Here is a 27,877-nt window from a genome sequence, read left to right on the forward strand (position 1 = left end):
GATCTGGTTCTTTTTAGTTAGAAACCTAGTCCAGAATTTTCTGGCTGATTCTCCAGACTATTGAACTATGTGGCTTAAGTCATCAGCATCGGGTGGCCGGACATATGTACCTTGGAAGTTGTCGAGGAAGGCTTCTTCCAAGTCCTCCCAGCTGCCGATGGAGTTCTCAGGCAGACTATTTAGCCAGTGTCGAGCTGGTCCTTTGAGCTTTAATGGGAGGTATTTGATAGCGTGGAGGTCATCTCCTCGGGCCACGTGGATGTGCAGAATAAAATGTTCGATCCACACTGCGGGGTCGGTTGTGCCGTCGTATGATTCGATATTGACAGGCTTGAACCCTCGGGGAATTCGTGATCCAGCACCACATCTGTGAAGCAGAGAGGGTGTGCGGCGCCTCTATAGCGGGCCGTGTCACGGCGCAACTCCGACGAAGTCCGTCTGTGGTTATCGGCCCGGGTGTGATTGGGTTTGTCACATCCGAATAGGTAGCTGTCATCCCGAGTAGGGAAGCGTCCTCGCGATCCGTAGATCGATCTTGTATGTCCTGCTCTACTGTCCAGGGTCTGCCGGAGGTCATACGTGTGACCCCGAATTCTTCCGTCTCTATTTTTACGGGGCGGTGGGGCAGGCTGCTGTTCGGCCTGAGTTGCCGCTTTATCCCGACCGCGGGGTGGCCGGTCGGCCGCCTTGTCTCGACCACGTGGTGGTCATTCCGCATTACGCGAGGGAGATATGTGCTCCGGCGCCTCCTCATCGAATTGAGGTAGCAGTCTGCATTTCGGGTAGCTCTTGGCTGGGCGCTTGAGGCCGTATTCTTCAGCTGTCAGGACATCAGTCCATCTGTCGACGAGCAGATCTTGTTCAGCTTGAAGCTGCTGTTGTTTCTTTTTCAGGCTCCTTGCAGTGGCTATGAGCTGAAGCTTAAAGCGCTCCTGCTCCAGAGGATCCTCAGGCACGATGAAGTCTTTTTTGCCGAGGCTTGTTTCCTCCTTGGACGGTGGACGGTAACTGTCGTCCTCCGAGTCATCTTCTATGGCCTGTTCATCAGAGTTATCTTGCCCATTGTCGTGTTCCTCCTGTTCGGATGCAGCTTCGACAGGGTCTTCATTGTTTTCGGCGTCGCCCGGAGTATTATTTTCTCTGGTGCCGGTGTTGCCGTCTTTTGAGCGACGAGGCTTAGAACGGCGTTTGGGGCGTCGGCGCTTGGACTGCGTCTCAGAGGTTTTATTCGCATCTGGCTCTTCTTTGTCGTCGCCAGATCCTTTAGGTGTATCAACCATGTACACGTCGTACGAAGAGGTAGCCGTCCAACATCCAGTGAATGGCGGGTCTTAGACTTGCTCCTTGTCGGCATCATCGTCCATACCGTCGATGTCTTCGGAGCCATAGTCAAACACGTCGGTTAAGTCATCGATAGTGGCTATGAAGTGGGTGGCGGGTGGGAAGCAAAATTCCTCATCATCTGCCTCTACCTCGAATCGGATATAGTTCGGCTGTGAGTCCTTCTCCAAGGACAAATTCTTTAAAGAGTTTAGCATGTCACCCAAAGGTGAATGCTGGAAGATGTCTGCGGCGCTAAATTCGAAAATCGATAACCGATCCAGCTCGGTGTCCGCAGGCGTACCTGGTCTGGAACTTATAGCCGGAGACGAGTCCGGAGTTCCATTGACGCGAATATTGCGAGATGTCGAGTCCGTGTGTGGCTCCAACGCCGCGGACTCTGTGGCCTCGGATGGCACGATCTGCTTTGGTTCTAAGGCCGTTGCAGCAGTAGGAACCATCTCCTGGGTGTGATCTGATGACAGATTTAAGTCATGTTCATCAGGGCAAGTGCGGCGATTGCTGCGGTCTCAAACTCATTGAAGATCAAGTCTCCATGGGTATCCGCGACGTAGTTCGAGCTTCCAAATCTGACCTGGTGGCCAAGGGCATAGCTGTCGATCTACTCCAGACGGCCAAGCGAGTTGGCCCGCAGTTCGAAGCCGCCGAACACAAAAATCTATCCGGAGAGGAGGGTTCCTCCTTGGACAGTGTCATTGTCGACGATTGAAGGGGCCATCGAACCTTTCGTCGACGGCACAGTGGAACTCTCAATGAAAGCACCAATGTCGGTGTCAAAACAGGCGGATCTCGGGTAGGGGGTCCCGAACTGTGCGTCTAGGATCGATGGTAACAGGAGACAGGGGACACGATGTTTACCCAGGTTCAGGCCCTCTCTATGGAGGTAATACCCTACTTCCTGCTTGATTGATCTTGATGAATATGAGTGTTACAAGAGCTGATCTACCACAAGATCGTAATGGCTAAACCCTAGAAGTCTAGCCTGTATGACTATGGTAATGTTTGTCCTTTCCGGACTAACCCCTCCAGTCTATATAGACACCAAGGGGATCTAGGGTTTACATAGAGTCGGTTACATAAGAAGGAATCTTCATAATCGGTTGCCAAGCTTGCCTTCCACGCCAAGTAGAGTCCAATCCGGACACGGGGACAGTCTTCGTCCTTCATGTCTTCACAGCCCATCAGTCCGGCCCATGGATAACAGGCCGGACGCCCGAGGACCCCTTAGTCCAGGACTCCCTCAATAGTGCCCAGTGCCAGTTGCTGTTTTTTGCTTGTTTTTTACTTCACAGAAAATCAATACCAAACGGAGTCCAAACGCAGCGGAACATTTTAGAGATTTTTTCTGAACCAGAAGACACAAGATGGGCCAAAGAAGTACCAGAGGGGTGCCCTGAGGAGCTCCCAGGCGCGCCCTGGTGGGTTGTGCCCACCTCGGCGGCCTCACGCACCGCCTCTTTGCTCTATAAATACCCCCAAGAATCCAGAAACCCTAGGGGAGTCGACAAAACACAATTCCAGCCGCCGCAAGTTCCAGAACCACGAGATCCAATCTAGACATCATCATGGAGGGGTTCATCATCCTCATTGGTGCCTCTCCAATGATGCGTGAGTAGTTCATTGTAGACCTATGGGTCCATAGGTAGTAGCTAGATGGCTTCTTCTCTCTTTTTGATTCTCAATACAATGGTCTCTTGGAGATCTATTTGATGTAATTCTTTTGCAGTGTGTTTGTTGGGATCTGATGAACTTTGAGTTTATGATCAGATCTATTTTATCCATGAAAGTTATTTGAGTTTTGATCTCTTATATGCATGATTACTTATAGCCTCGTATTTCTTCTTCGAATATTTGGTTAAGTTAGGCCGACTAGATCGATTTTTCTTGCCATGGAAAGAGGTGCTTTGTGATGGGTTCGATCGTGCGGTGTTCTTTCCCAGTGACAGAAGGGGCAGCAAGACACGTATTGATCGTTGCTATTAAGGATAACAAGATGGGGTCTATTTCTACATGAATAGATCTTCTCTACATCATTTCATCGTTCTTATTGCATTACTCTGTTTCTCCATGAACTTAATACACTAGATGCATGTTGGATAGCGGCCGATATGTGGATTAATAGTAGTAGATGCAGGCAGGAGTTAGTCTACTAATCTTGGACGTGATGGCTATATAATGATCATTCCCTGGATATCGTCATAATTATTTGACGTTCTATAAGTTGCCCAACAGTAATTTGTTTACCCACCGTATGCTATTTTCTCGAGAGAAGCCACTAGTGAAATCTACGACCCCCAGGTCTATTTTCTCATCATATATTTTTCAGATCTATATTACCAAAAACCCAAAAATATCTCGCTGAATTTTATTTGCCATTATTTTATTTGCATCTACCAATCTATATCTTTACCAATTTTTACCCGAGAGGGATTGACAACCCCTCTTACGCGTCGGGTTGCAAGTATTTGTTTGTTGTGTGCATGTACCCTTTACATAGTGTTGCTTGGTTCTCCTACTAGTTTGATAACCTTGGTTTCATAACTGAGGGAAATACCTACCGTAGTTGTGCTGCATCATCCCTTCCTCTTCGGGGAAATACTGACGCGGACACGAGCCATCAGGTATCAATCCAGTAGGAGGCACAAGCAAGTCCCCAATATATGCACCTGCACAAACTAACAAACACTTCCACACAACGCGAAAAAGGGGTTGTTAATCCCTACACAGTCACGACAAGAGTGAGATCTGATAGAGATAGGTATAAAAGACAAATAAAAGAGCAAACTAAAGTAAATATAAATAAATTGTAGCAAGGTATTTTTGGGTTTTTTGGTTTATAGATCTGAAAATACATGATGGAAAATAGACCCGGGGGCCATAGGTTTCACTAGAGGCTTCTCTCTTGAAAGAAAACATACGGTGGGTAAACAAATTACTGTTGAGCAATTGATAGAAAAGCGCATAGTTATGACAATATCTAAGGCAATGATCATGAATATAGGCATCACGTCCGTGACAAGTAGACCGACTCCTGCCTGCATCTACTATTATTACTCTACATATCGACCACTATCCAGCATGCATCTAGAGTATTAAGTTCATAAGAACGGAGTAATACTTTAAGTAAGATGACATGATGTGGAGGGATAAACTCAAACAATATGATATAAACCCCATCTTTTTATCCTTGATGGCAACAATGCAATACGTGCCTCGCTACCCCTTCTATCACTGGGTAAGGACACCGCAAGATTGAACCCAAAACTAAGCACCTCTCCCATTGCAAGAAAAACAAATCTACTTGGCCAAACCAAACCGATAGTTCGGAGAGAAATACAAAGATATTGTAATCATGCATAAAAGAGTTTAGAGAAGACTCAAATAATATTCATAGATAATCTGATCATAAATCCACAATTCATCAGATCTCAACAAACGCACCACAAAAGAATATTACATCGGATAGCACTCCAAGAACATCGAGGAGAACATTGTATTGAAGATGAAAGAGAGAGAAGAAGCCATCTAGCTACTAGCTATGGACCCGTAGGTCTGTAGTAAACTACTCACGCTTCATCGGAAGGGTAGCAAGGTTGATGTAGAGGCCCTCCGTGATCGAATCCCCATCCGGCAGGGTGCCGAAAAAGGCCCCAAGATGGGATCTCACGGGAACAGAGGCTTGCGGCGGCGGAAAAGTATTTTGGTGGATGCTTCTGATGTGCGGGAATATTTGAGAATATATAGAGGTGGAATTAGGGTTGGAGGACTCCCAAGGGGCCCACAAGCCCTTAGGCGCCCCCCTGGGGTGCGCCCTAGAGGCTTGTGGCCTCCTCGGGACTGTTCTGGCCCTCTCTAAACTCAAAAACAAGGAAAAACAGAAACCGGCACTGGGCTCTGGGTTAATAAGTTAGTCCCAAAAATAATATGAAATAGCATATTAACGCATTTAAAACATCCAAAATAGATAATATAATAGCACGTAACAATAAAAAATTATAAATACGTTGGAGACGTATCAAGCATCCCCAAGCTTAATTTTTGCTCGCCCTTGAGTAGGTAAATGATAAAAATAGAATTTTTGATGTGGAATGGTACCTAACATAATTATCAATGCGATCTTCTTTATTGTGGCATGAATATTCATATCCATAAGATTCAAAACAAAAGTTTAATATTGACATAAGAATAATAATACTTCAAACATACTAATAAAGCAATCATGTCTTCTCAAAATAACATGGCCAAAGAAAGTTATCCCTACAAAATCATATAGTCTGGCTATGCTCCATTTTCATCACACAAAGTATTTCATCATGCACAACCCCGATGACAAGGCAAGCAATTGTTTCATACTTTTGGTGTTCTCAAACTTTTTCAACTTACACGCAATACATGAGCATGAGCCATGGATATAGCACTATAGGTGGAATAGAATATGGTGGTTGTGGAGAAGACAAAGAAGAAGGAGAAAGTCTCGCATCAACTAGGCAAATTAATGGGCTGTGGAGATGCCCGTCAATTGATATCAATGCATGTGAGTAGGGATTGCCATGCAACGGATGCACTAGAGCTATAAGTGTATGAAAGCTCAAAAAGAAACTAAGTGGGTGTGCATCCAACTTGCTTGCTCATGAAGACCTAGGGAATTTGAGGAAGCCCATCACTGGAATATACAAGCCAAGTTCTATAATGCAAAATTCCCACTAGTATATGAAAGTGACAAAAATAAGAGACTCCCTATCATGAAGATCATGGTGCTACTTTGAAGCACAAGTGTGGAAAAAGGATAGTAACATTGTCCCTTCTCTCTTTTTTTGTTTGGGCTTCTTTGGCCTCTTTTCTTATTTGGGCTTCTTTGGCCTCTTTTAATTTTTTATAAAGTCTGGAGACTCATCCCAACTTGTGAGGGAATCATAGCTTCCATCATCCTTTCGTCACATGGGACAATGCTCTAATAATGATGATCATCACACTTTATTTACTTACAACTCAAGAATTACAAGTCGATACTCAGAACAAAATATGACTATATGAATGCTCCCGGCGATGTACCGGGATGTGCGATGATCAAGAGTGGCATGTATAAAAAATATGAATGGTGGAAGTTGCATGGCATGCAATATGACAATGATGGTATGTGTCATAATAAAACGAAACGGTGGAAGTTGCATGGCGATATATCTCGAAATGGCTATGGAAATGCCATAATAGGTAGGTATGGTGGCTGTTTTGTGGAAGGGTATATGATGGGTTTAATGCACTGGCGAAAGTTGTGCGGTACTAGAGAGGCTAGCAATGGTGGAAGGGTGAGAGTGCGTATAATCCATGGACTCAAAATTTGTCATAAAGAACTCACATACTTATTGCAAAAATTTATTAGCCATCAAAACAAAGTACTACACGCATGCTCCTAGGGGGATAGATTGGTAGGAAAAGACCATCGCTCGTCCCCGACCACCACTCATAAGGAAGACAATAAAAAAAAAATCATGCTCCGACTTCATCACATAACGGTTCACCATACGTGCATGCTACGGGAATCACAAACTTTAACACAAGTATTTCTACCAATCCGCAATTACTCACTTAGCATGACTCTAATATCACCATCTTTATATCTCAAAACAACTGCAAGGAATCAAACTTCTCATATATTCAATGCTCTTATATGATTTTTTTATTATATCCCTCTTGGATGCCCATCCTATTAGGACTAAATTCATAACCTAAGCCAATTACCATGCTGTTTAAAGACTCTCAAAATAATATAAGTGAATAATGAGAGTTCAACAATTTCTATAAAATAAAACCACTGGCATATTCTAAAAATATATAAGTGAAGCACTAGAGCAAACTGCCTAACTCAAAAGATATAAATGAAGCACATAGAGTATTCTAATAAATTCAGGATTAAAGCGTGTCCCTCTCAAAAGGTGTGTACAACAAGTATGATTGTGGCAAACTAAAAAGCAAAGACTCATATCATACAGGACGCTCCAAGCAAAACACATATCATGTGGTGAATAAAAATATAGCCTCAAGTAAATTTACCATGGATTGAGGACGAAACAGGGGATGCCATCCGGGGCATACCCAAGCTTAGATGCTTGGTGTCCTTGAATATTACCTTGGGGTGCCTTGGGCATACCCAAGTTTAGGCTCTTGCCACTCCTTATTCCATAGTCCATCAAATATTTACCCAAAACTTGAAAACTTCACAACACAAAACTCAATAGAAAACTCGTAAGCTCCGTTAGTATAATAAAATAAATCACCACTTTAGGTACCATTGTGAACTAATTCTAAATTTATATTGGTGTAATATCTACTGTGTTCCAACTTCTCCATGGTTCATACTCCCCCCCCCCCCGATACTACCCATAGATTCATCAAAATACGCAAACAACACATAGAAAACAGAATCTGTCAAAAACAGAACAGTCTATAGTAATCTGGAAACTTCGTGTACTCCTATAACTCCAAAAATTCTTAAAAATTAGGAAAACCTAGGAAATTTGTACATCAATCGTGTGTAGAAACAACATGACTTTATCATGCTTTTATGAAATTTATAAATTCTGCTACTGGACGCAAAAGCTTCTATTTTTCAGCAAGATCAAATCAACTATCACCATAGACCATCCCAAAGGTCTTACTTGGCACAAACACTAAATAAAACACTAAAACACAATTGTTACAGAAGTGATATTGTTTATTTTAATAAAAACAAAAAAGAAAAATATTGGGCTCCTCCCAACAAGCACTTTTCTTTAAAGCCTTTTACATAGGCATTGATAATTTTAATGATGCTCACATGAAAGATAGCAATTGAAACACGGAGAGAGCATCATTAAACATGGGAAAAACATATTTAAGTCTAACAGACTTCCTATGCATCGGCATTTTATAAGCAAAAAAGTTATCAAGGAAAGGAAAAACTAGCATATGCAAGGAACAAGAAGAAAGAAACAATAGCAATCTCAACATAACGAGAGGTAATTTAGTAACATGAAAATTTCTACAACCATATTTTCCTTTCTCATAATAATTACATGTGGGATCATATTCAAATTCAACAATATAGCTATCACATAACATATTCTCTACATGATACACATGCATGCAAAGTTGACACTCTTCCAAAATAGTGGGATTATCATCAAATAAAGTCATGACCTCTCCAAGCCCACTTTTATCAAAATTTCATAAGATTGATCATTCTCCAAAGTAGTGGGATCATTATTACCTAGAGTTGACACTCTTCCAAACCTACTTTCAATATTATTGCAAACATATTAATCATGAGGCTTAAATACATTTTCAAGATCATAAAATGCTTTATCACCCCAATCATGATCATTGCAATAAGTAGTGGACATAGCAAAATTAGCATCCCCAAGCTTAGGGTTTGCATATTACTATCACAATTGACATTAATAAAGTTTATAATGACATCATTGCAATCATGCTTTTCAAGGAAGGAACTATCAAGTGTGGGTGCAATAGTAATAATTTCATGTTTAACATAAGGAACTATAGCAAGTTCATCTCCATAAGCATAATTAATATTGGCATCATGGCCATAAGAATAGCAAGAATCATGTTCATCAAGGGGGAATATTTCAATCAAATCAATGGAATCGTAATTATCTATAGATTCATGCATATCATCACTTTCTTCCAGAGCAACGATCATTCTCTCAATAAATTATTTAACATAGGCATTATGGGCATAGTTTTCATAGCAATATTTAAGTATGTCAACATTTTCAGATTTGTAGAGACTAATATCATACTTTTCAATCAAATAAGCAACTTCATAAGCACCCTTAAAAGCAACAAATTCTTCAATTTGTTCGATATCATAGTAACTATAAACACCTTTGGCATAAGAGAATAGGATTTCATTATCATTAAACTCACATAGGTAGGGAAGGTGTTTTTTAGGGTTTCCCGAGCAACAAGTAAAATCATAAATTTCACATAGATTCCAAGCATAGCATAGCAAACAATTTATTTGATTCCATATGAGTCCCCCCTTTTGAGAAAAACAGTGACGCACAAAATGAGCATGCTCATCTAATGATTTTCCCTCAACTAAACTAGTTCGGGTTTCGGCACAAGCACATATGGATCGAAGATGATCCAAGTAGAAAACTTTAAGTGGATTCATAAACCTTTTGCTTTCTGATTTTGAATAAATACACGATTATGGCAAGTAAACAAGCCAAGTAAGACATAAGGGCAAACGAAAAGAGGGCGAATAAAAAGGCAAATATTTTTGTGATTTTCTGAAAACGTTTTAGAAGTGGGGGAGAGGAAAACGAGAGGAAAATGGCAAATAATGTAAGTGCAAGAGATGAGAGTTTATGATAGGTACTCGGTAGGCTTGATGTAGAACCTCCCTGGCAACGGCGCCAGAAATTCTTCCTGCTACTTCTTGAGCTTGCGTTGATTTTTCCCTTGAAGAGGAAAGGGTGATGCAGCAAAGTAGAGATAAGTATTTCCCTCAGTTAAGAACCAAGGTATCAATCTAGTAGGAGGCACAAGCAAGTCCCCAATATATGCACCTGCACAAACTAGCAAACACTTGCACACAACGCGAAAAAGGGGTTGTCAATCCCTTCACGGTCATGAACAAGAGTGAGATCTGATAGAGATAGGTTAAAAGATAAATAAAAGAGCAAACTAAAGTAAATATAAATAAATTGCAGCAAGGTATTTTTGGGTTTTTTGGTTTATAGATCTGCAAATATATGATGGAAAATAGACCCGGGGGCCATAGGTTTCACTAGAGGCTTCTCTCTTGAAAGAAAACATGAGGTGGGTAAACAAATTATTGTTGAGCAATTGATAGAAAAGCGCATAGTTATGACGATATCTAAGGCAATGATCATGAATATAGGCATCAAGCCCGTGCCAAGTAGACCGACTCCTGCCTGCATCTACTACTGTTACTCCATACATCGACCGCTATCCAGCATGCATCTAGAGTATTAAGTTCATAAGAATGGAGTAGTGCTTTAAGTAAGATGACATGATGTAGAGGGATAAACTCAAGCAATATGATATAAACCCTACTTTTTATCCTTGATGGCAACAATGCAATACATGCCTCGCTGCCCCTTCTATCACCGGGTGAGGACACCACGAGATTGAAACCAAAACTAAGCACCGCTCCCATTACAAGAAAAACCTATATAGTTGGCCACACCAAACCGATAGTTCAAAGAGAAATACAAAGATATCTTAATCATGCATAAAAGAGTTCAGAGAAGACTCAACTAATATTCATAGATAATCTGATCATAAATCCACAATTCAGCGAATCTCAACAAACTCACCGCAATCGAATATTACATCGGATAGAACTCCAAGAACATCGAGGAGAACATTGTATTGAAGATCAAAGAGAGAGAAGAAGGCATCTAGCTACTAGCTATGGACCCGTAGGTCTGTGGTAAACTACTCACGCTTCATCGGAAGGGCAGCAAGGTTCATGTAGAGGCCCTCCGTGCTCGAATCCCCCTCCGGCAGGGTGCCGAAAAAGGCCCCAAGATGGGATCTCACGGGAACAGAGGCTTGCGGCGGCGGAAAATTATCTTGGTGGATGCTTCTGATGTTGGGGGAATATTTGAGAATATATAGAGGTGGAATTTAGGGTTGGACGACTCCCGAGGGGCCCACAATCCCTCAGGGCGCGTGTAGGATCGAAAGTATGTCTAGAGTGGGGGTGATTAGACTACTTGACCAAATAAAAATCTGGCCTTTTCCCAATTTTAAGTCTTGGCAGATTTTAACAACTTTAGAACAAGTCAAGCAATCAACCTACACATGCAAGTCTAAGAGTATAGAAGTGGAATGTAAAACATTGCATATGAAGGTAAAGGGAGGAGTTTGGAGGGAGCAAACGCAATGTAGACACCGAGATTTTTTCCCGTGGTTTCGATAGGTGGTGCTATCGTACATCCACGTTGATGGAGACTTCAACCCACGAAGGGTAACGGTTGCGCGAATCCACGGAGGGCTCCACCCGCGAAGGGTCCACGAAGAAGCAACCTTGTCTATCCCACCATGGCCATCGCCCATGAAGGACTTGCCTCACTAGGGTAGATCTTCACAAAGTAGGCGATCTCCTTGCCCGTACAAACTCCTTGGTTCAACTCCACAATCTTGACGGAGGCTCCCAAGTGACACCTAACCAATCTAGGAGACACCACTCTCCAAAAGGTAATAGATGGTGTGTTGATGATGAAATCCTTGCTCTTGTGCTTCAAAGGATAGTCTCCCAACACTCAACTCTCTCACACATATTTGGATATGGTGGAAAGATGATTTGAGTGGAAAGCAACTTGGGGAAGGCTAGAGATCAAGATTTATGTGGTTGGAATGGAATATCTTGGTCTCAACACATGAGTAGGTGGTTCTCTCTTAGAAAATGTATGCTGGAAGTGTAGTCACGTTCTGATGGCTCTCCTCACGAATGAAGAGTGGGTGGAGGGGTATATATAGCCTCCACACAAAATCTAACCGTTACACACAATTCACCAAACTCGGTGGGACCGAATCAGAAAACTCGGTCAGACCGATTTAGTTCATAATGTGACCGTTAGGCATTTCGGTGGGACCGACATGTCAACTCAGTGGGACCGATGTCATTAGGGTTAGGGCATAACGTAATATCGGTGTGACCGATTACACAAACTCGGTGGGACCGACTTTGGTAATAAGCTAACCAGAGAGTTGACCAGGCAAACTAGAGTGGGACCGATTCGCTCATCTCGGTTGGACCAAAACGTTACGAAAGGGAAACAGAGAGTTTGCATTGCAAACTCGGTGGGACCGATCGCTCATCTCGGTTGGGCCGAAACATTACGAAGGGAAACAGAGAGTTTGCAATCCCATCTCGGTGAGACCGAGATCCCTATCGGTGAGACCGAAATGACTAGGGTTTCTGGCAGTGGCTATGTCAAATGAACTCGGTGGCACCGGATAGATCAAATCGCTGGGGCCGTGTTTGACTTTTAGTTTGGGACATATGTGCATATGAGAAAGTGGTTGAGGGTTTGTGGAGCATATAACTAAGCATTTTGAGCAAGTAAGCCATTAAGCAACACCTCGTCCCCTTTTCCTATGGAGTCAATGTGATCTTGGATCACTAGACTGAAAATGTAGAGTCTTGAGCTTGAGCCAATGTGTGTCCTTAGCATTTTGAGGGGTCCACATTTCTAATCCATGCCATGCCAATCATTGAACTTCCTGAAATAGTCCTCTTGAAGTAGCATTAGTTCAATGAGCTATATGTTGTTAGTAATTACCAAAACCACCAAGGGATAGTTGCACTTTCAATCTCCCCCTTTTTGGTAATTGATGACAACATATAGATCAAAGCTTCGACAAATGATAATAAGATTGAAATACATCGTCGCTTTGAGAAGTATGTGATAAGCAAGAGCTCCCCCTAAATTTGTGCATTATTTAAGATTTGCTTTGGAATGCAAATGCACAATCGATTAGGATCATGGGTCACTCTTCCATGTCACATACATCTTGGTGGAGCGCTCAAAATGATAGGAATTAAAACATGCACTCATCACCAAGCAAAGTGAATGATTATATAGGGATATAAGAGATAATATCATCCAAGCAAACATTAAAGTATGATATGATCAAACACATGACCATATAAGTATCTCACACGCAGACATAAAGTATCAAACAAGCACACACAAAAGTTCAACCAAATAGCAAGAGAGACAAAAAGACAACATTCTCTCTCGAAGCCTATGATCTATACATTTCTCCCCCTTTGGCAACAAGTTACCAAAAAGTTCGAAAATGCATAGTGCTATGCGTCTCTTAGGCTTGGTCTTCGGAAGGCGGTGTAGAGAGGACTCCAAGGACGAAGGCATCAGTAGACGTTGTTGGAGCTGGTGGAGTGGTTGCAGGAGGTGGCACTGAAGCTGTTGCTGCTGGTGCAGATGAAGTAGCTCTTGTATCTGGCACTAGCACTGCAGTTGACCTCTAACCTCTTGGCACTCTCTGAAAAGCTTCTGTAGTTTCCTTCCCTTTCTTCTCCTCTGCTTCCTCCTGGAGCTTCTCAACTGCAGTCTGTATCTCAGTTACTTTCAAATCAAGATCATAGAACTTTGTTTCTATAATCCTCTCCAAGCTTTCCTGATTTTGAGTCAGGGTGGCCAAGCCCTTCTCAATCCTCAATGTTGCTTGAATCAGATAAGCTAGTTGATCTTGCTTGCTCTTTAAGAACACTTCAGATGCCTCCTAAATACTTGGCATCCTTGCAGCTTTTTCTACCTTTGCCTTTGCTCTCTTCTCTTGTGCTTGCACTGATGAAGGATCATCCTCATTCATCACAACTGTGTTATCCTCAAAATATGGGTGCAAAGGTAAATGCTCCTTGTCCAACAAGTAAGTGCATGTGCCCATCTTGGAGTTGATGAGCACCTGAATGTGTGGAGCATACCCACAAGATCTCTTGTGATCAGCAGTTGTCCTTTTGATTGTCTCTACAATCAGACTCATGACTTTGAATTTTTGAGGAACATCAAAGATCTGCAACAAGTTGATGGAATGTCCTCTGATCATCTTGTGATCTCCAGATTTGGGTAACAAAGTATGCCTTAAGATGGTGTTGATAGTAGGCAGACCAGACAACAAATAATGCACAGATCCAAATTTGTGTGTCTCCAAAGCTTTGTTTGGGATCTCCTTGTACATATTTTCATAGGGTTGTGGTCTTTCTTATTCTTGTCATACATATCCAAATCATCATCATGCTCTTCTGGGGCAGTGATCAACTTGGCCCACTCAACAGTTGACTGGTACCTTGTACCTTCAGACATCCAAACTATTCTACCATCTGGATAGAAATGAGCAGTGGAGTAGAACTACATAATGAGCTCATCATTCCATTTGGTAAGCTTCTGTCCAACAAACTTGTCAACTCCACAAGCTTTGAAGCTTTCATGCACTCCTGGGAAATAGTCTTCATTCTCATCAATGAATTCCCAATCAACCCACTTCATATCACAGACTATAGGTTTCTTGTCCAACAGAATGGTCTCATAGAAATCTTGTTGTTCTTTGGTGTGGAACCTGTAATCCACATCAGTTTTCCTCCTTACAGCATAGGGATCAGACTGTCCCCAAAGTCTCAGACCTGCATCCTTCCTGATGCTCATATCCTCTGCCACTAGATGAGTGTCATTGTGGTCTAGAATCTTTGGTTTCAGTTTCCTCAGCACATGGGCTTCAGCATCTTCTTCTTCAACTTCAGGCACTGGGGCCTTGTTCTTCTCTTCAGCTAGGATATTTCGGGTGCTTCTCTTGGGCTTAGAAGGCTTCTGAGCTTGAGCAGTAGCTTTGGGAGCAGTTTTGGGCTTTGATGGAGCAGCCCCTGACTTGATTGCATCTCCCATGAGCTTCTGGGACTTGGGTGCTGGTGCATCCTCTTCTTCTTCTTCTTCTTCAGAATCTCTCACCATGGTTGGTTTTCCAAGTAGTTTTGCGGTTGTGGTTCTTGCCCTTTTCTTCTTCTTGCCTCCAGCCACATCATCATCTGACTGTTCTATAGTGAAATGCATGGTTTCTCCTGTTGGAACTTTCCTTGGCTTGGATGTTGGCACTCTTTTGGCAGGAACCTTCTTGTGCAAACCAGGCTTGGTTGTAGCAGCAGTGCGATATTCCTTCTTTAGCACTTTCTTCTTGGAGCTCACTTCCTCCTCAACAGCCACATAGTCCTCATCCTTAGAATCTGAGGTTCTCTTCTTCCTAGATCTGGTGGCTGCCTTGGGCAAATTACTTGGAGTGCTCCTGCTGCCCTCATCATAGCTGCTTGAGGGACTAGTGCCCTCACTCATTTGCACTTGTTCTTCTGATTTATTCTGGCTATCACTCTGGTCAGACATTCTGGCAAGCAAACTAACAGCAGACCCTGTGAATAGATATAGATGAGGTAGAGTGGATGAGCATCACAAAGTGCAGAGTTTTTGCAAAACAGATGAGTCAAAAACTTAGTTTTAGTTCTCCACACAAAGCATTTCGGAGCTACCGATTTGTTAAACTCGGTGACACCGAAGCAACTTTTGGAGTCTAAACTAGTGAACTCGGTCAGACCGAGTCATAGTTCGGTGGCTCCGAGAGTGCTAGGGTTTCACAGAGAGTTGAACTCGGTCGCACCGATTTGCAATTTTCGGTCAGACCAAAAAACGCATGTGCAATGGCCTAAGCCAAATCGGTGAGACCGATTTCTACAACTTGGTCGGTCCAAGAAGAGTTCGGCGGAGACCTAACCCTAAATTTTCAAATCAAATCTAACCTAATGGAAGTTTTCTCTGGATAGATTGATTTCATACGTGGTAATGATCATGGCAAAGCAATGTGCTAAGAATCGGAGTAAGGGATTAGCACAAAGGATCGAACTCATACCCTAGTTCAGCGGGAGTTGGCTACAGGGACAAAGGCGGGGTAGAATCCCATTGACGGCGGTGGAAACCAGCGACGGCAGGTCGCTGGCGACGAGGAGACAATGCGGAGAGCCGAGGCGGCAGAGCAGGACACGCGCGGGCTGAGGGTTTTGAAGAAATTTCCAAAATCTCACCCGTGGGTATATATATCCTGACCCTGTCGGTGTGACCGAGTGGAACAACTCGGTGGCACCGAGATGCAGAATCGCAAGCGGTTACTGCAACTCAGTGTGACCAAAAAGTTCAAATCGGTTGCACCGAGATTGAAAACCTAGATCAAGTGAGTGAACTCGGTGTGACCGAAATGAATGGATCGGTCATACCGGAATGCACAGAGAGGTTTTGGAAGTTTAAGTCTATGACGAATCGGGGACTCCGAGTGCTCCTCACACAGAGTGGTTCGAATATGACTTGATCAAACTTTGTGATGTAGCATGAATAGAGTTTGAGATGAGAAAAACATAGATAGCTAGAGGAGGTTCTTAGGCATTCTTGTCCATCCACTTGGCGAAAGAGAAGAAACCAAACAATCAAAGCAACAAGTGGATGTCCTCGAATGAATAAAATATGCAATCAACATGCTCACACAATAAAATGGCAAATGAAATATGTGACAAAGCATGCACAAACACTCTAGCATCTATCAAGCAATTGGCGATGACTAGGTCAGCTATATATGAGTATATTGACTTAGGAGTCAAATGAGAACATTTGATCATAGGTCATACTCATCGTTTAAGCACAAGTGGGGTTACCACTTTTACATAAAGCATTGTTGTGTTCACATCATTAGAGTTGCTTTAGCTCAATTGATTAGAGTAAAGCTCCCCCTAGATGTGATATCCCCCTAAGAGGGATGAACTAACCTTGGGTTTTGTCGATGATGACTTCATGTAGATGTTGAAGATGTGGATGCTCAATGTTGATGTAGATTATTCGGAGCAATCCATTGGAGTGAGTTGCACTTTCAATACCTACACGGGTTAGTCCCACAAGGAACAAACAAGGATATCCATAGACATAGAGTGAAATACACATAGATGATGTCCATGAAAGCATTAGGTTACCTTGTCCCTTGTCTTACCAACAAGAGGGTTTGTGACTCCTTGAACTAGTGCAAGATGTGGAAGTTGTTTGCACTTGTCCTCGCCAAGATGATATGAGTGAAGTATGTGGCGGAGTCACCCTCAAGAACTCTCTAGTTCTTCTTCTTCGGGATCCACATCATCTTGATGGGAATCCTTGGAGTTTTAGTCGTACTTGTCGTAGTAGAATTTGATGTAGTCTTGGGAACCCACTTGACCAAGGCCTTGGGAGCTTCTTCAAATGCATCAATCTCCTCTTGAAGCTTGTTGTTGCCTTTTCGCTTGTGGTCTTGTGGTGGAAGATCATCTTGAGCTTGTGTCCCTTGGAAAGAAGTAGGATCATACTTCTCTTGTTGAGGAACAAACTTCGTCTTGGGGTATTGATGTTCTTCCCACTCAACTCCATTGGCATTGAACTTTCGTTCAAAACCAACACCTTGATTCTTCCGGTGCCTTCCTTGCTGCATACAATTTCCTCAAATTGCTTACTTCCGGCAAGGCTCTTATAAACACCTTTCTCTATAATCCCTCCAATAAGCTATTTTCTTGCTCAAGTGTAACTTGGCTAAGAGAATAATTAGTGGAATCAAGAGAACTACAAGAATCAACAGCATTGGATTTAGCATGATTATTGTTACTACTAGATGAAGAATCTTTCTTGCTCTTATTGCTAGATTTAACTTGTGGCATGTAAGTAGACAAGAGTAAATGCTTGGCAATGTAAGAAGAACTTTTCTTGCGAAGATCATCATTGATTGCTTTTAAGAACCCATGCTCTTGCTCAAGGTTGAGTTTTTCAAAGCGTACCTTTTCATGAGTCTTTAAAAGTTCTCGATGATCTTCCAAGGTAGTTTCATGAGCTAACTTAAGAGTGGTCAGTTCTTTAGTTAGACGCTCAATCTCCTTCTTATCATCATCATTCGGTTTATCTTGATTATCATGATTAATAGCAAGTTCATCATAGTTTTCATCACTAGAGTTGTCAACAAGTAAATCATCATCACCTAGCAAATCATCTTCATCACAATTGAAATCAACATACTCGGGGTGCGATACCTTTGGGCCTTTAGCCATGAAGCATCTTCCAATTCCTTCATTTGGTGAGTCGAATATGTCGTAGGAGTTGGTTGACACAAGTGCTAGACCGGCAACACCTTCATCTTGAGTATATTCGGAGTCGGAGTGATAACTTCTTTCGGAGTGATGGTCGGAGTCGGAGCCGGATACCCATTCACCAACATGAGCTTGATGTCTTCGTTTTGTGTAGCTCCTTGATGATTTTTCCTTTCTTTCTGAATCCTTCCTTCTCCGAGAGGTTCTTCGTTCATAACGATCATCTCTACTCCTCCTCTCCCTAGGTGGTGATTCTTCTCTTCTACTTCTCCTTTTGGGTGAATCTTCTCTTCTTTTGTAGGGGGCCGTACACTCATTGGAGTAGTGTCCAGGTCTTCCACAATTGTAGCAATTACACTCACGACTCGAAGATCTTTTGTCATTGTAGGACCTTGACTTGGAATTTCTTTCCTTGCTTCTACTCTTGTAGAACTTGTTGAAATTCTTCACCATTAGGCTCAATTCCTTATTGAAGGTTTGTTTCTCACTTTATGATGTAGGAGCATCACATGAGACTTTGTAAGCACCACTTGACTTGTTGTGAAGCTCTTCCTTATCCTTAAGTGACATCTCATGAGCAACAATTCTTCCAATGACCTCCGTTGGATTGAGATCTTTGTAATTGGGAATCATTTGGATCAATGTGCACACGGTATCATATTTTCCATCCAAGGCTCTTAGGATCTTCTTGATGATGAATCTATCGGTCATCTCTTCACTTCCTAAGCCGGCAATCTCATTTGTGATGAGAGCAAGCCTTGAGTACATTTCAGCGACACCTTTACCATCCTTCATTTTGAACTTGTCAAGTTGACTTTGAAGCACATCCAATTTGGATTCCTTGACAGAGTCGGTACCTTCGTGCATATCAATCAAAGTATCCCAAATTTCCTTTGCATTCTCAAGACAGCTGATTTTGTTGAATTCTTCGGGGCACAATCCGTTTAAGAGGATATCGCAAGCTTGAGCCTTGTATTGCAACATCTTCAACTCTTCCGCGGTAGCTTCACGGTTCGGTTCTCTCCCATCAAAAAATTCACCTTGCAAGCCAATACACACAATGGCCCAAACGGCAGGGTTATGTCCAAGAATATGTATTTTCATCTTATGCTTCCAACTAGCAAAATTAGTACCATCAAAGTAAGGACCTCTACGGTGATAATTTCCCTCACTAGACGCCATACTCTCCTAGGTTGTGAAACCAATGCTATGATCACCAAAAGCTATGGAAATCAAGGCAAATGGAGACCAAAGCTCTGATACCATTTGTCGGATCGAAAGTATGTCTAGAGGGGGTGATTAGACTACTTGACCAAATAAAAATCTAGCCTTTTCCCAATTTTAAGTCTTGGCAGATTTTAACAACTTTAGAACAAGTCAAGCAATCAACCTACACATGCAAGTCTAAGAGTATAGCAGCGGAATGTAAAACATTGCATATGAAGGTAAAGGGAGCAGTTTGGAGGGAGCAAACGCAATGTAGACACGGAGATTTTTTTTCCCATGGTTTCGATAGGTGGTGCTATCGTACATCCATGTTGATGGAGACTTCAACCCACGAAGGGTAACGGTAGCGCGAGTCCATGGAGGGCTCCACCCACGAAGGGTCCACGAAGAAGCAACCTTGTCTATCCCACCATGGCCATCGTCCAAGAAGGACTTGCCTCACTAGGGTAGATCTTCACGAAGTAGGCGATCTCCTTGCCCGTACAAACTCTTTGGTTCAACTCCACAATCGTGACGGAGGCTCCCAAGTGACACCTAACCAATCTAGGAGACACCACTCTCCAAAAGGTAATAGATGGTGTGTTGATGATGAACTCCTTGCTCTTGTGCTTCAAATGATAGTCTCCCCAACACTCAACTCTCTCTCTCAGATTTGGATATGGTGGAAAGATGATTTGAGTGGAAAGCAACTTGGGGAAGGCTAGAGATCAAGATTTATGTGGTTGGAATGGAATATCTTGGTCTCAACACATGAGTAGGTGGTTCTCTCTCAGAAAATGTATGCTGGAAGTGTAGGCGCGTTCTGATGGCTCTCCTCACGAATGAAGAGTGGGTGGAGGGGTATATATAGCCTCCACACAAAATCTAACCGTTACACACAATTCACCAAACTCGGTGGGACCGAATCAGAAAACTCAGTCAGACCGATTTAGTTCATAATGTGACCGTTAGGCATTTCGGTGGGACCGACATGTCAACTCGGTGGGACCGATGTCATTAGGGTTAGGGCATAACGTAATCTTGGTGTGACCGATTACACAAACTCGGTGGGACCGACTTTGGTAATAAGCTAACCAGAGAGTTGGTCAGGCAAACTCGGTGGGACCGATTCGCTCATCTCGGTTGGACCCAAACGTTACAAAAGGGAAACAGAGAGTTTGCATTGTGAACTCGGTGGGACCGATCGCTCATCTCGGTTGGACCGAAACGTTACAAAGGGAAACAGAGAGTTTGCAATCCCATCTCGGTGAGACCGAGATCCCTATCGGTGAGACAGAAGTGACTAGGGTTTCTGGCAGTGGCTATGTCAAATGAACTCGGTGGCGCCGGATAGATCAAATCGGTGGGGCTGAGTTTGACTTTTGCTTTGGGACATATGTGGATATGAGAAAAGTGGTTGAGGGTTTGTGGAGCATATCACTAAGCATTTTGAGCAAGTAAGCCATTAAGCAACACCTCATCCCCTTTTAATAGTATTGCCTTTTCCTATGGACTCAATGTGATCTTGGATCACTAAACTGAAAATGTAGAGTCTTGAGCTTGAGCCAATGTGTGTCCTTAGCATTTTGAGGGGTCCACATTTCTAATCCATGCCATGGCAATCATTGAACTTCCTGAAATAGTCATCTTGAAGTAGCATTAGTTCAATGAGCTATATGTTGTTAGTAATAACCAAAACCACCCAGGGATAGTTGCACTTTCAGCGCCCCCCCCCCGGGGCGCGCCCTAGAGGCTTGTGGCCTCCTCGGGACTCCTCTGGCTCTCTCTCCAAGTTACGTAGGTGTCTTCTGGTCCAAGAAAAATCATCCTAAAGTTTTATTCTGTTTGGACTCCGTTTGATATTCCTTTTCTATACAACTCAAAAAGAAGGAAAACAGAAATTGGCACTGGGCTTTGGGTTAATAAGTTAGTCGAAAAAATAATATAAAATAGCATATTAATGCATATAAAACATCCAAAATAGATAATATAATAGCATGGAACAATCAAAAAGTATAGATACGTTGGAGACGTACCATGATCAAATCAAGAACATCCCAACCATCTCTTGTACCCCAAAAACATAGATCGAAGGGTTCGAGCTCGGATCTGAACCCATCTCTCATTTGTCCCATGACAACGAAGACAAAGGGGAAGGGAAGTTGGCCCACTTGACCTAGTATATACCATCAAATTTTTTTAGGGGAGCTCTCAATGGATCCATCACGGACAATAGCCATCCACCATGGAAGACCACCATGGGAAGAAACCAACAACCACCTGGCGCAACTCCCGAGCATCAAAGTGAAGCTCCAAAACGACACAAGCCATTCGGCCTCAGGGAAACCCGAACCTGGACCTAGCATATACATAGTTAGTTTGCCCCCTCCCTCATCCTCATTCTAGTCGGTGACACCGCCAAAGAAGAAGGGAGGAGGAGTTGATGGAGGCATGCGATTTTCATGGAGGAAGAGAAGGGGAGAGAAAGAACGAAGTCCATTTGCGAACGCTACTATAGAATCTCCCCTTGGAGTGCAAAAAATAAAAACATATAACATAAGCATTGTATCTCTAGTGCACGGCCTAAATTTGTCGTGTGGTAGATGGTGGAAAGACAGACTTTTAATATAGGTGTTAGCCATGGATTTTCCGAGAAATGACCAAAGCTCCCCGGTAGCTCGCATGCATGAATTTGGCATACCCATCCGAGATCAAACGGTCCATGTTAAAAATTTCTATTTTGCACCTCTAATTCTATTAGCACCCTGATCCGACATGAGCATTTGTGCAACCGGACGAACATGTGACACATCATCAGCCGACTGGTTAATCCACTTTCCATAGCGTCGAGCCAGCCCTTGTCCAGCGCCCACTGGATCAGATGGCTAGCGACACGTCGCGCTGCTGGCAGTTGCGGAGCTACAGACTAAGAGCAGAGCGGGCCAATCTAAAGAATAACACCTTTTTTTAAAATGGCCTAGTCATGCTCATACTTTGCATTGTCTTCGTTCTGAGCTGGACGGGCCATGGCATGGTTTTGCCCTACGTTGGTTCGCAACTGACTGTTGGGTATTAGTGCACAATGCATGCCACATAATTTTCCTTCTATTATTATACTGTTGTAGATGCCCAAAGCGAGTTACTCCACGGTTGTAATGCCTCCGGACGGGCTACCGGATATGAACCCGCTACACCTCACATCTAAACTGTCCTCTCATATCAACGCTAAACTTTTTTTCACACTTTTTCAGTTAATTTTGAGGTTCTTTGCGTATGGTCTTTCGAAAAAGAAGAAAATCCTTATTGATATGATGGCGCTATCAATCCTACTTAAGCCGAATATTATAGGGTGATATACGTGTACCAAATTTACTAAGTACAAGATTCTTCTGAACAAAACAACACGAAATAGATTGTTCATGTCGAACGAGCATGCTGCATGATACGGGGAGAGACATATGCCTCTCTCGTCCAGTACACAAGTTTGCACGTCAAGACACGTGCACTGCAGATACCCAGAGTACACTACATGCATGCGATTGATCAACGTCACGAGGGACTGGCCAGGAAGCCGTACTGTCCATCAGCAGCGCCAGCGCCGTTGGCCGTGGCGGTCCTTGGCATGGCCGCCGGCTCGAACCCGAGCACCCTCGCGCGCTCCACGTAGGCACGCTTCACGCTGGTCCGCTGGTAAATGAGCAGCCCCGCCACGCTGCGACTCGCGTCGGCGCGGAACGGCCGGCCGGAGCCCATGAACCCGTCCAGCAGGTGCAGGTAGGCCTCCAGGTCGTGGCAGCAGGCCGGGCCGGCGTCCGGGCGAAGGCACGGCGAGTCGCGGCTGTCCAGCGTCAGCTCCGCGCCACCTGCGTGCACGTATCCTTCGGCCATCGTCGTCGGTGTCACGAGCCCGGGGACGCGCGTCACCACGTCGCCGGCGTTCACCACGCGCAGCACGTTCACGCCCCGCTCGTGCTGTAGCCGGTCCGCGAACGCGCGGTTGCCGGTCTTCGGGCCGCCGAAGGAAACCACGGAGATTGGCGGCGGCTGATGATCATCTGCAGCCGTGCTGTTACTCGCCGCATCGGCGGCCAGGCACGCGCTTAGCTCGTCGGCGGCGAGGAGGGCCAAAGATGCGCCGAGGCTGTGGCCAACCACCGTGATGCTGAGCTCCTCGCCCTTGTACACCTCGATCAGCCGCCTCACCTCCTCCACAATGGCGTCCGACAGGCTGGGCACGTGGTCGCCGGCCGTCTTGTACAGGCTCAGGAACCCCTTCGCCACCTTGGGCACGTTCTGCGCCGCCGTGGCGTCGTCGCTGTCATCGTCGTCCGACACCGGCACGAGGCCGGTGCGGAGGTTCTCTGCCCACTCAGGGCACGTGGCGGTGCCGCGCAGCACAATGACGATGTCGCGACGGCCCATGCGCCGAACCTCGCGCTCGTTGTCGCAGACGGCGACGTAGCCGGCGAAGCTTGTGCGCTGTGTCAGCCACTTGGGCGCCGACCGCCGCTGCGCCCACGGCGGGATGGACAGGGAAGACGTGGCAAACAGGCTGCGAGTCGGCCGGTACGACCGGTCCGGTAGCACGAGCGTGCGATGCTGGCCGTGGCCGTGCGACGGCGACGACGGCATGGAGTGGAACGCCGTGTATGCGGCCTGCACGAAGTCGCCGTATCGCAAAACCTCGCGGCGTAGGTTCTGGTCGAGCGGGTCGACCAGGCCCTTCCACGCGCCCTCGCCGTGGTAACGTCGCCATTCGGCGGCGATGGAGCCCCTGGGCGAGGGCCGCGGCGAGAGCGTGAGGAGCCGCTGCATTTGTGCCAGGCTACGCGGGGACATCTCGTCCGTGGCGGGCCTCCCCGTGAACGGCAGGAACGTCGACAGATTCAGCGCGTTGAGGAGCCCGCCCCGGCGGCCTTTGCGTTCGTCGGAGTCGGGGGCGGTCTCCTCCCTGTCGCCCCCGCCGGACTCGTCGGCGAGCGCCTTCTTAGGCCGGACTGGGAGCGGGAGCGGCGGCGGGCGGAGGAGGAGGCGGTCGAGGTTGGCGAGGTGCGTCTTTGTACAGACGGCGTTAGGCTTGGTGGTGTTGGCCATCGCCGTTGCGTTTGGGTTGAGAGGCGACGGCCGGCTGTGTCGCGGCGGTGCCGCGATAGCTGCCGCGGCGGACATGGCTGGAAAAGCAAAAAAGCGCGCGGGCGCGGTGCGCAAATTCGTCGACGTGGAGTGGTTCGAAGGTGGCGATCGCTAGCGTGTGCACAAGCATGGCAAGTGCAAGTGCGGTGGTTTATAGCTAGGCAGGGGCGCGCGCAAAATGTGCATCACGTGTAGTCGTCACGCGTTGTGCTTTCTTATAGGTCTGAATCAGGTTACCAAAATCAATTGCAGTTGCGAACTAAGCGTAGTTCAGATGATTAGATTCTTTGTGATGAAATTTGTGCTCATAGAGGTAAAATGTGCATGCATGCACTCATAAAATTGAGTGGGTGTGAGCATTTACGTTTATACAGTGTGAAAAAAGAGTCAATTACAGTTACTATTTTAAAACAAAATCAATTACAGTTCCTACACCAAGCGGTCAATTTGGTAAGCTATCAAAAAATGAAATCAATTGTGGTTCCCAAAATTCCATTACTAATAAAAGGCGTGAGGCAAAACTAAATGGGGGTGGATCTCTTGTCGGCCCTTTCTACTTGCTCTGATCCTGAATTCTTGATTTAATTTTCTAACACATGTCTAAGTAGATGTCTTGCACCACTGAAATCTAAGTAAGAGTCTTAGTCTATACTCTAAACGAAGTGTCATCATTATTCTTCTCCGTTTTCTTCTAACAGTTCGGTTAAAGATTGCACTGTACATCTTTTATTTTTCGAGAAAGATTGCACTCTACATCAGTACTCAGTAGTTCAGCACTATTAGTACGTAGTAGTACGAAGCACTAGTTGGCGCACGTGCAGAAATAAGCTGCTTCCACCGGCCAGGCCGCAATTCAGTGAACCTGGCTCAACTGTTCACACAAGGGAATGATGCGTCAACTCATGGTGCACGTGTCAGTTACAGCACGGATGTTCTTTCTCTGGGGATACCAGCAGAGCCGAACACCACTTTTTTTTCTAGGACGCGTTTCATTCATATGCACTTGTGTTTTGTGGCCCAATGATAATAAATTTGCATCTAAAAAGACTGTTAGGCGATTGTGCAGGAACAGCAGCGGCGTCTCATCTATTCAGAAGAAGAAGAAGGAACAGTGTTTGATCTACGATTTAAAAAAGGAACAGTGTTTGATTGAGAGAAACAAAGTCAATACAAGCAACTGGAAAGGATGCAAGAAGCATTATTAAAGGACTTCACATCTTCAATCTTTTTACAAAGAGTTATTTATTTTTTCATAGCGAGTAAAAACTCATATTACTCGAGCATCAACAATCCTCCTTACCTAAAGCAATGACTTCTGGGAGCCCAGAGCCCAACCAAACTACAGTTCTACTTCCAGTTCTTGCAAAATTTGCAAAGAAATCACTAACTAAATTTTGACCACGGTTTATATGAGCATATAAGTTATACGAAGAGACTTTAGATGCTTCTCTGCCACCAAAGACGCAGAGACCGACCTGTCTGTTCCATTCTCGTTCAACATGTTCACCGTTGAGGAGATCCATTCGCTGAATAGCTAGAGATAGCCCCTCCATACATGCACTTATTTATGCTTCAAGGGCATCTCGGCAAGCAAAGAGTTCCCTGCAAAATGAATAAATGATGTTGCTGAGGTCATCGCGAAGCACCATGCTAGCTCTGGCCTTCCCATCCTCTAAGTATATCAGGTTTGTGACATATCTTACCCCAGCTAGCAAAAATTCTCAATTTATACCCCATTTAGGTGAACTTTGTGCCACATAAGTTTTACTTTGGTACATCCCCATTGAAAGTTTGCACAAATATTAAAGTTACTTTAAAAAGTTATCACCATATTATCCTCCAGATCAAACGTATTGAATACATTGATCGACTATATTATACTTTTTGATTGAAGGGATACCTTCTAATCTTCATATTTAATCTGCATCAAAATCCATAAACTTTTCTCAGGGGTGCGTCGAAGCAAAGTTCATGCCACATATTACCCCATTTTTAGTGTTTTCCCCAATTTTGGAGCAGACTAGATGCGCAATGTCTGTAGTTTTTCATTTTCTCTAGTTTTTTATCACCTGGTTTTTGTAGTGTATCAAATCGGATCAGCATACTAGACCTGGCTTGCACCCGCACCTAGTCCACACCACACATGCCATGGTCTTGGTCGCACCACAAGATGTGTTACACCGCACCCAACCCGCACCACACCACATCGTGCACTCGCTCACCCGCTAGAGTTTGATTTCGCCAACAACGACAGAGATCTCATGTTGGAGGAAGCATCAGAGACTAGAGTTGAAGCACGAAGCATGCGGTGGTTATTCCATTGCTTTGCAAGTGCCAAGCAACAACAAGCCAAGAAGATGGGAAGCATGAAGTCGCCTGCGAAGTCGAAGCCGAGGGGGTAGCCATCCCGACGATGAGCAGCTATAGGTGGAAAGCTGAGGTGTCCATGAGCACGTTCATGGTAAGTTTCCAATGATGACTATAAATTAGGTTGGGAAGCGTGAGTACCCCGTAGGGCCGCGTGTGGTGTTTATAGATGTTGGCTGAAAGCCTGCTGATGCGGCTTGAAGCTACATCGGTATTTCCGCAAAGAGGAAGGGATGATGCAGCACAGCGGCGGTAGGTGTTTTCCTCAGTTATGAGACCAAGGTTATCGAACGAGTAGGACAGCCAAGCAACACAACGTAAACAACTCCTGCACACAAATAAAAACTACTCGCAACCCGACGTGTAAAAGGGGTTGTCAATCCCTTTCGGATAGCGGCGCCTCAAGATAGGCAAACAGACGTGAATAAAATTATAGTAGATTGATAGACCGAACACCGAATAAAATAAATAAGAATAAATTCCAGTAAGGTATTTTTGTATTTTTCGTTTAATAGATCTGAAAATAAAAACAAATGAAAGGTAGATCGCAAAGGCAAATAATATGAGAAAGAGGCCCGGGGGCCGTAGGTTTCACTAGTGGCTTCTCTCGAGAAAAATAGCAAACGGTGGGTAAACAAATTACTGTTGGGCAATTGATAGAACTTCAAATAATCATGACGATATCCAGTCAATGATCATTATATAGGCATCACGTCCAAGATTAGTAGACCGACTCCTGTCTGCATCTACTACTATTACTCCACACATCGACCGCTATCCAGCATGGATCGTGTATTAAGTTCATGGGGAAACGGAGTAATGCAATAAGAACGAGGACATGATGTAGACAAGATCTATTTATGTAGAAATAGACCCCATCATTTTATCCTTAGTAGCAACGATACATACGTGTCGGTTCCCCTTCTGTCACTGGGATCAAGCACCGTAAGATCGAACCCACTACAAATCACCTCTTCCCATTGCAAGATAAATAGATCAAGTTGGCCAAACAAAATCCAAATATCGGAGAAGAAATACGAGGCAATAAGAAATTATGCATACAAGAGATCAAAGAAACTCAAATAACTTTCATGGATATAAAAAGATAGATCTAATCATAAACTCAAAGTTCATCCAATCCCAACA

General features: G+C 44.3%; 1 protein-coding gene across 1 annotated transcript; it reads right to left on the reverse strand.

The window, feature by feature from the left end:
* Positions 1-22,571: 22,571 nt before the first annotated feature.
* Positions 22,572-24,470, reverse strand: LOC123169014 (phospholipase A1-Ibeta2, chloroplastic-like). Its single transcript, XM_044586877.1, has one exon. The coding sequence runs from the start codon at positions 24,398-24,400 to the stop codon at positions 22,781-22,783; it is 1,620 nt and encodes a 539-aa protein (XP_044442812.1). The 5' UTR covers positions 24,401-24,470; the 3' UTR covers positions 22,572-22,780.
* Between the last annotated feature and the right edge of the window lie 3,407 nt (positions 24,471-27,877).

This window comes from Triticum aestivum, chromosome 1D (genome assembly GCF_018294505.1).
Source record: "Triticum aestivum cultivar Chinese Spring chromosome 1D, IWGSC CS RefSeq v2.1, whole genome shotgun sequence".
NCBI classification, from domain to species: Eukaryota; Viridiplantae; Streptophyta; class Magnoliopsida; order Poales; family Poaceae; genus Triticum; species Triticum aestivum.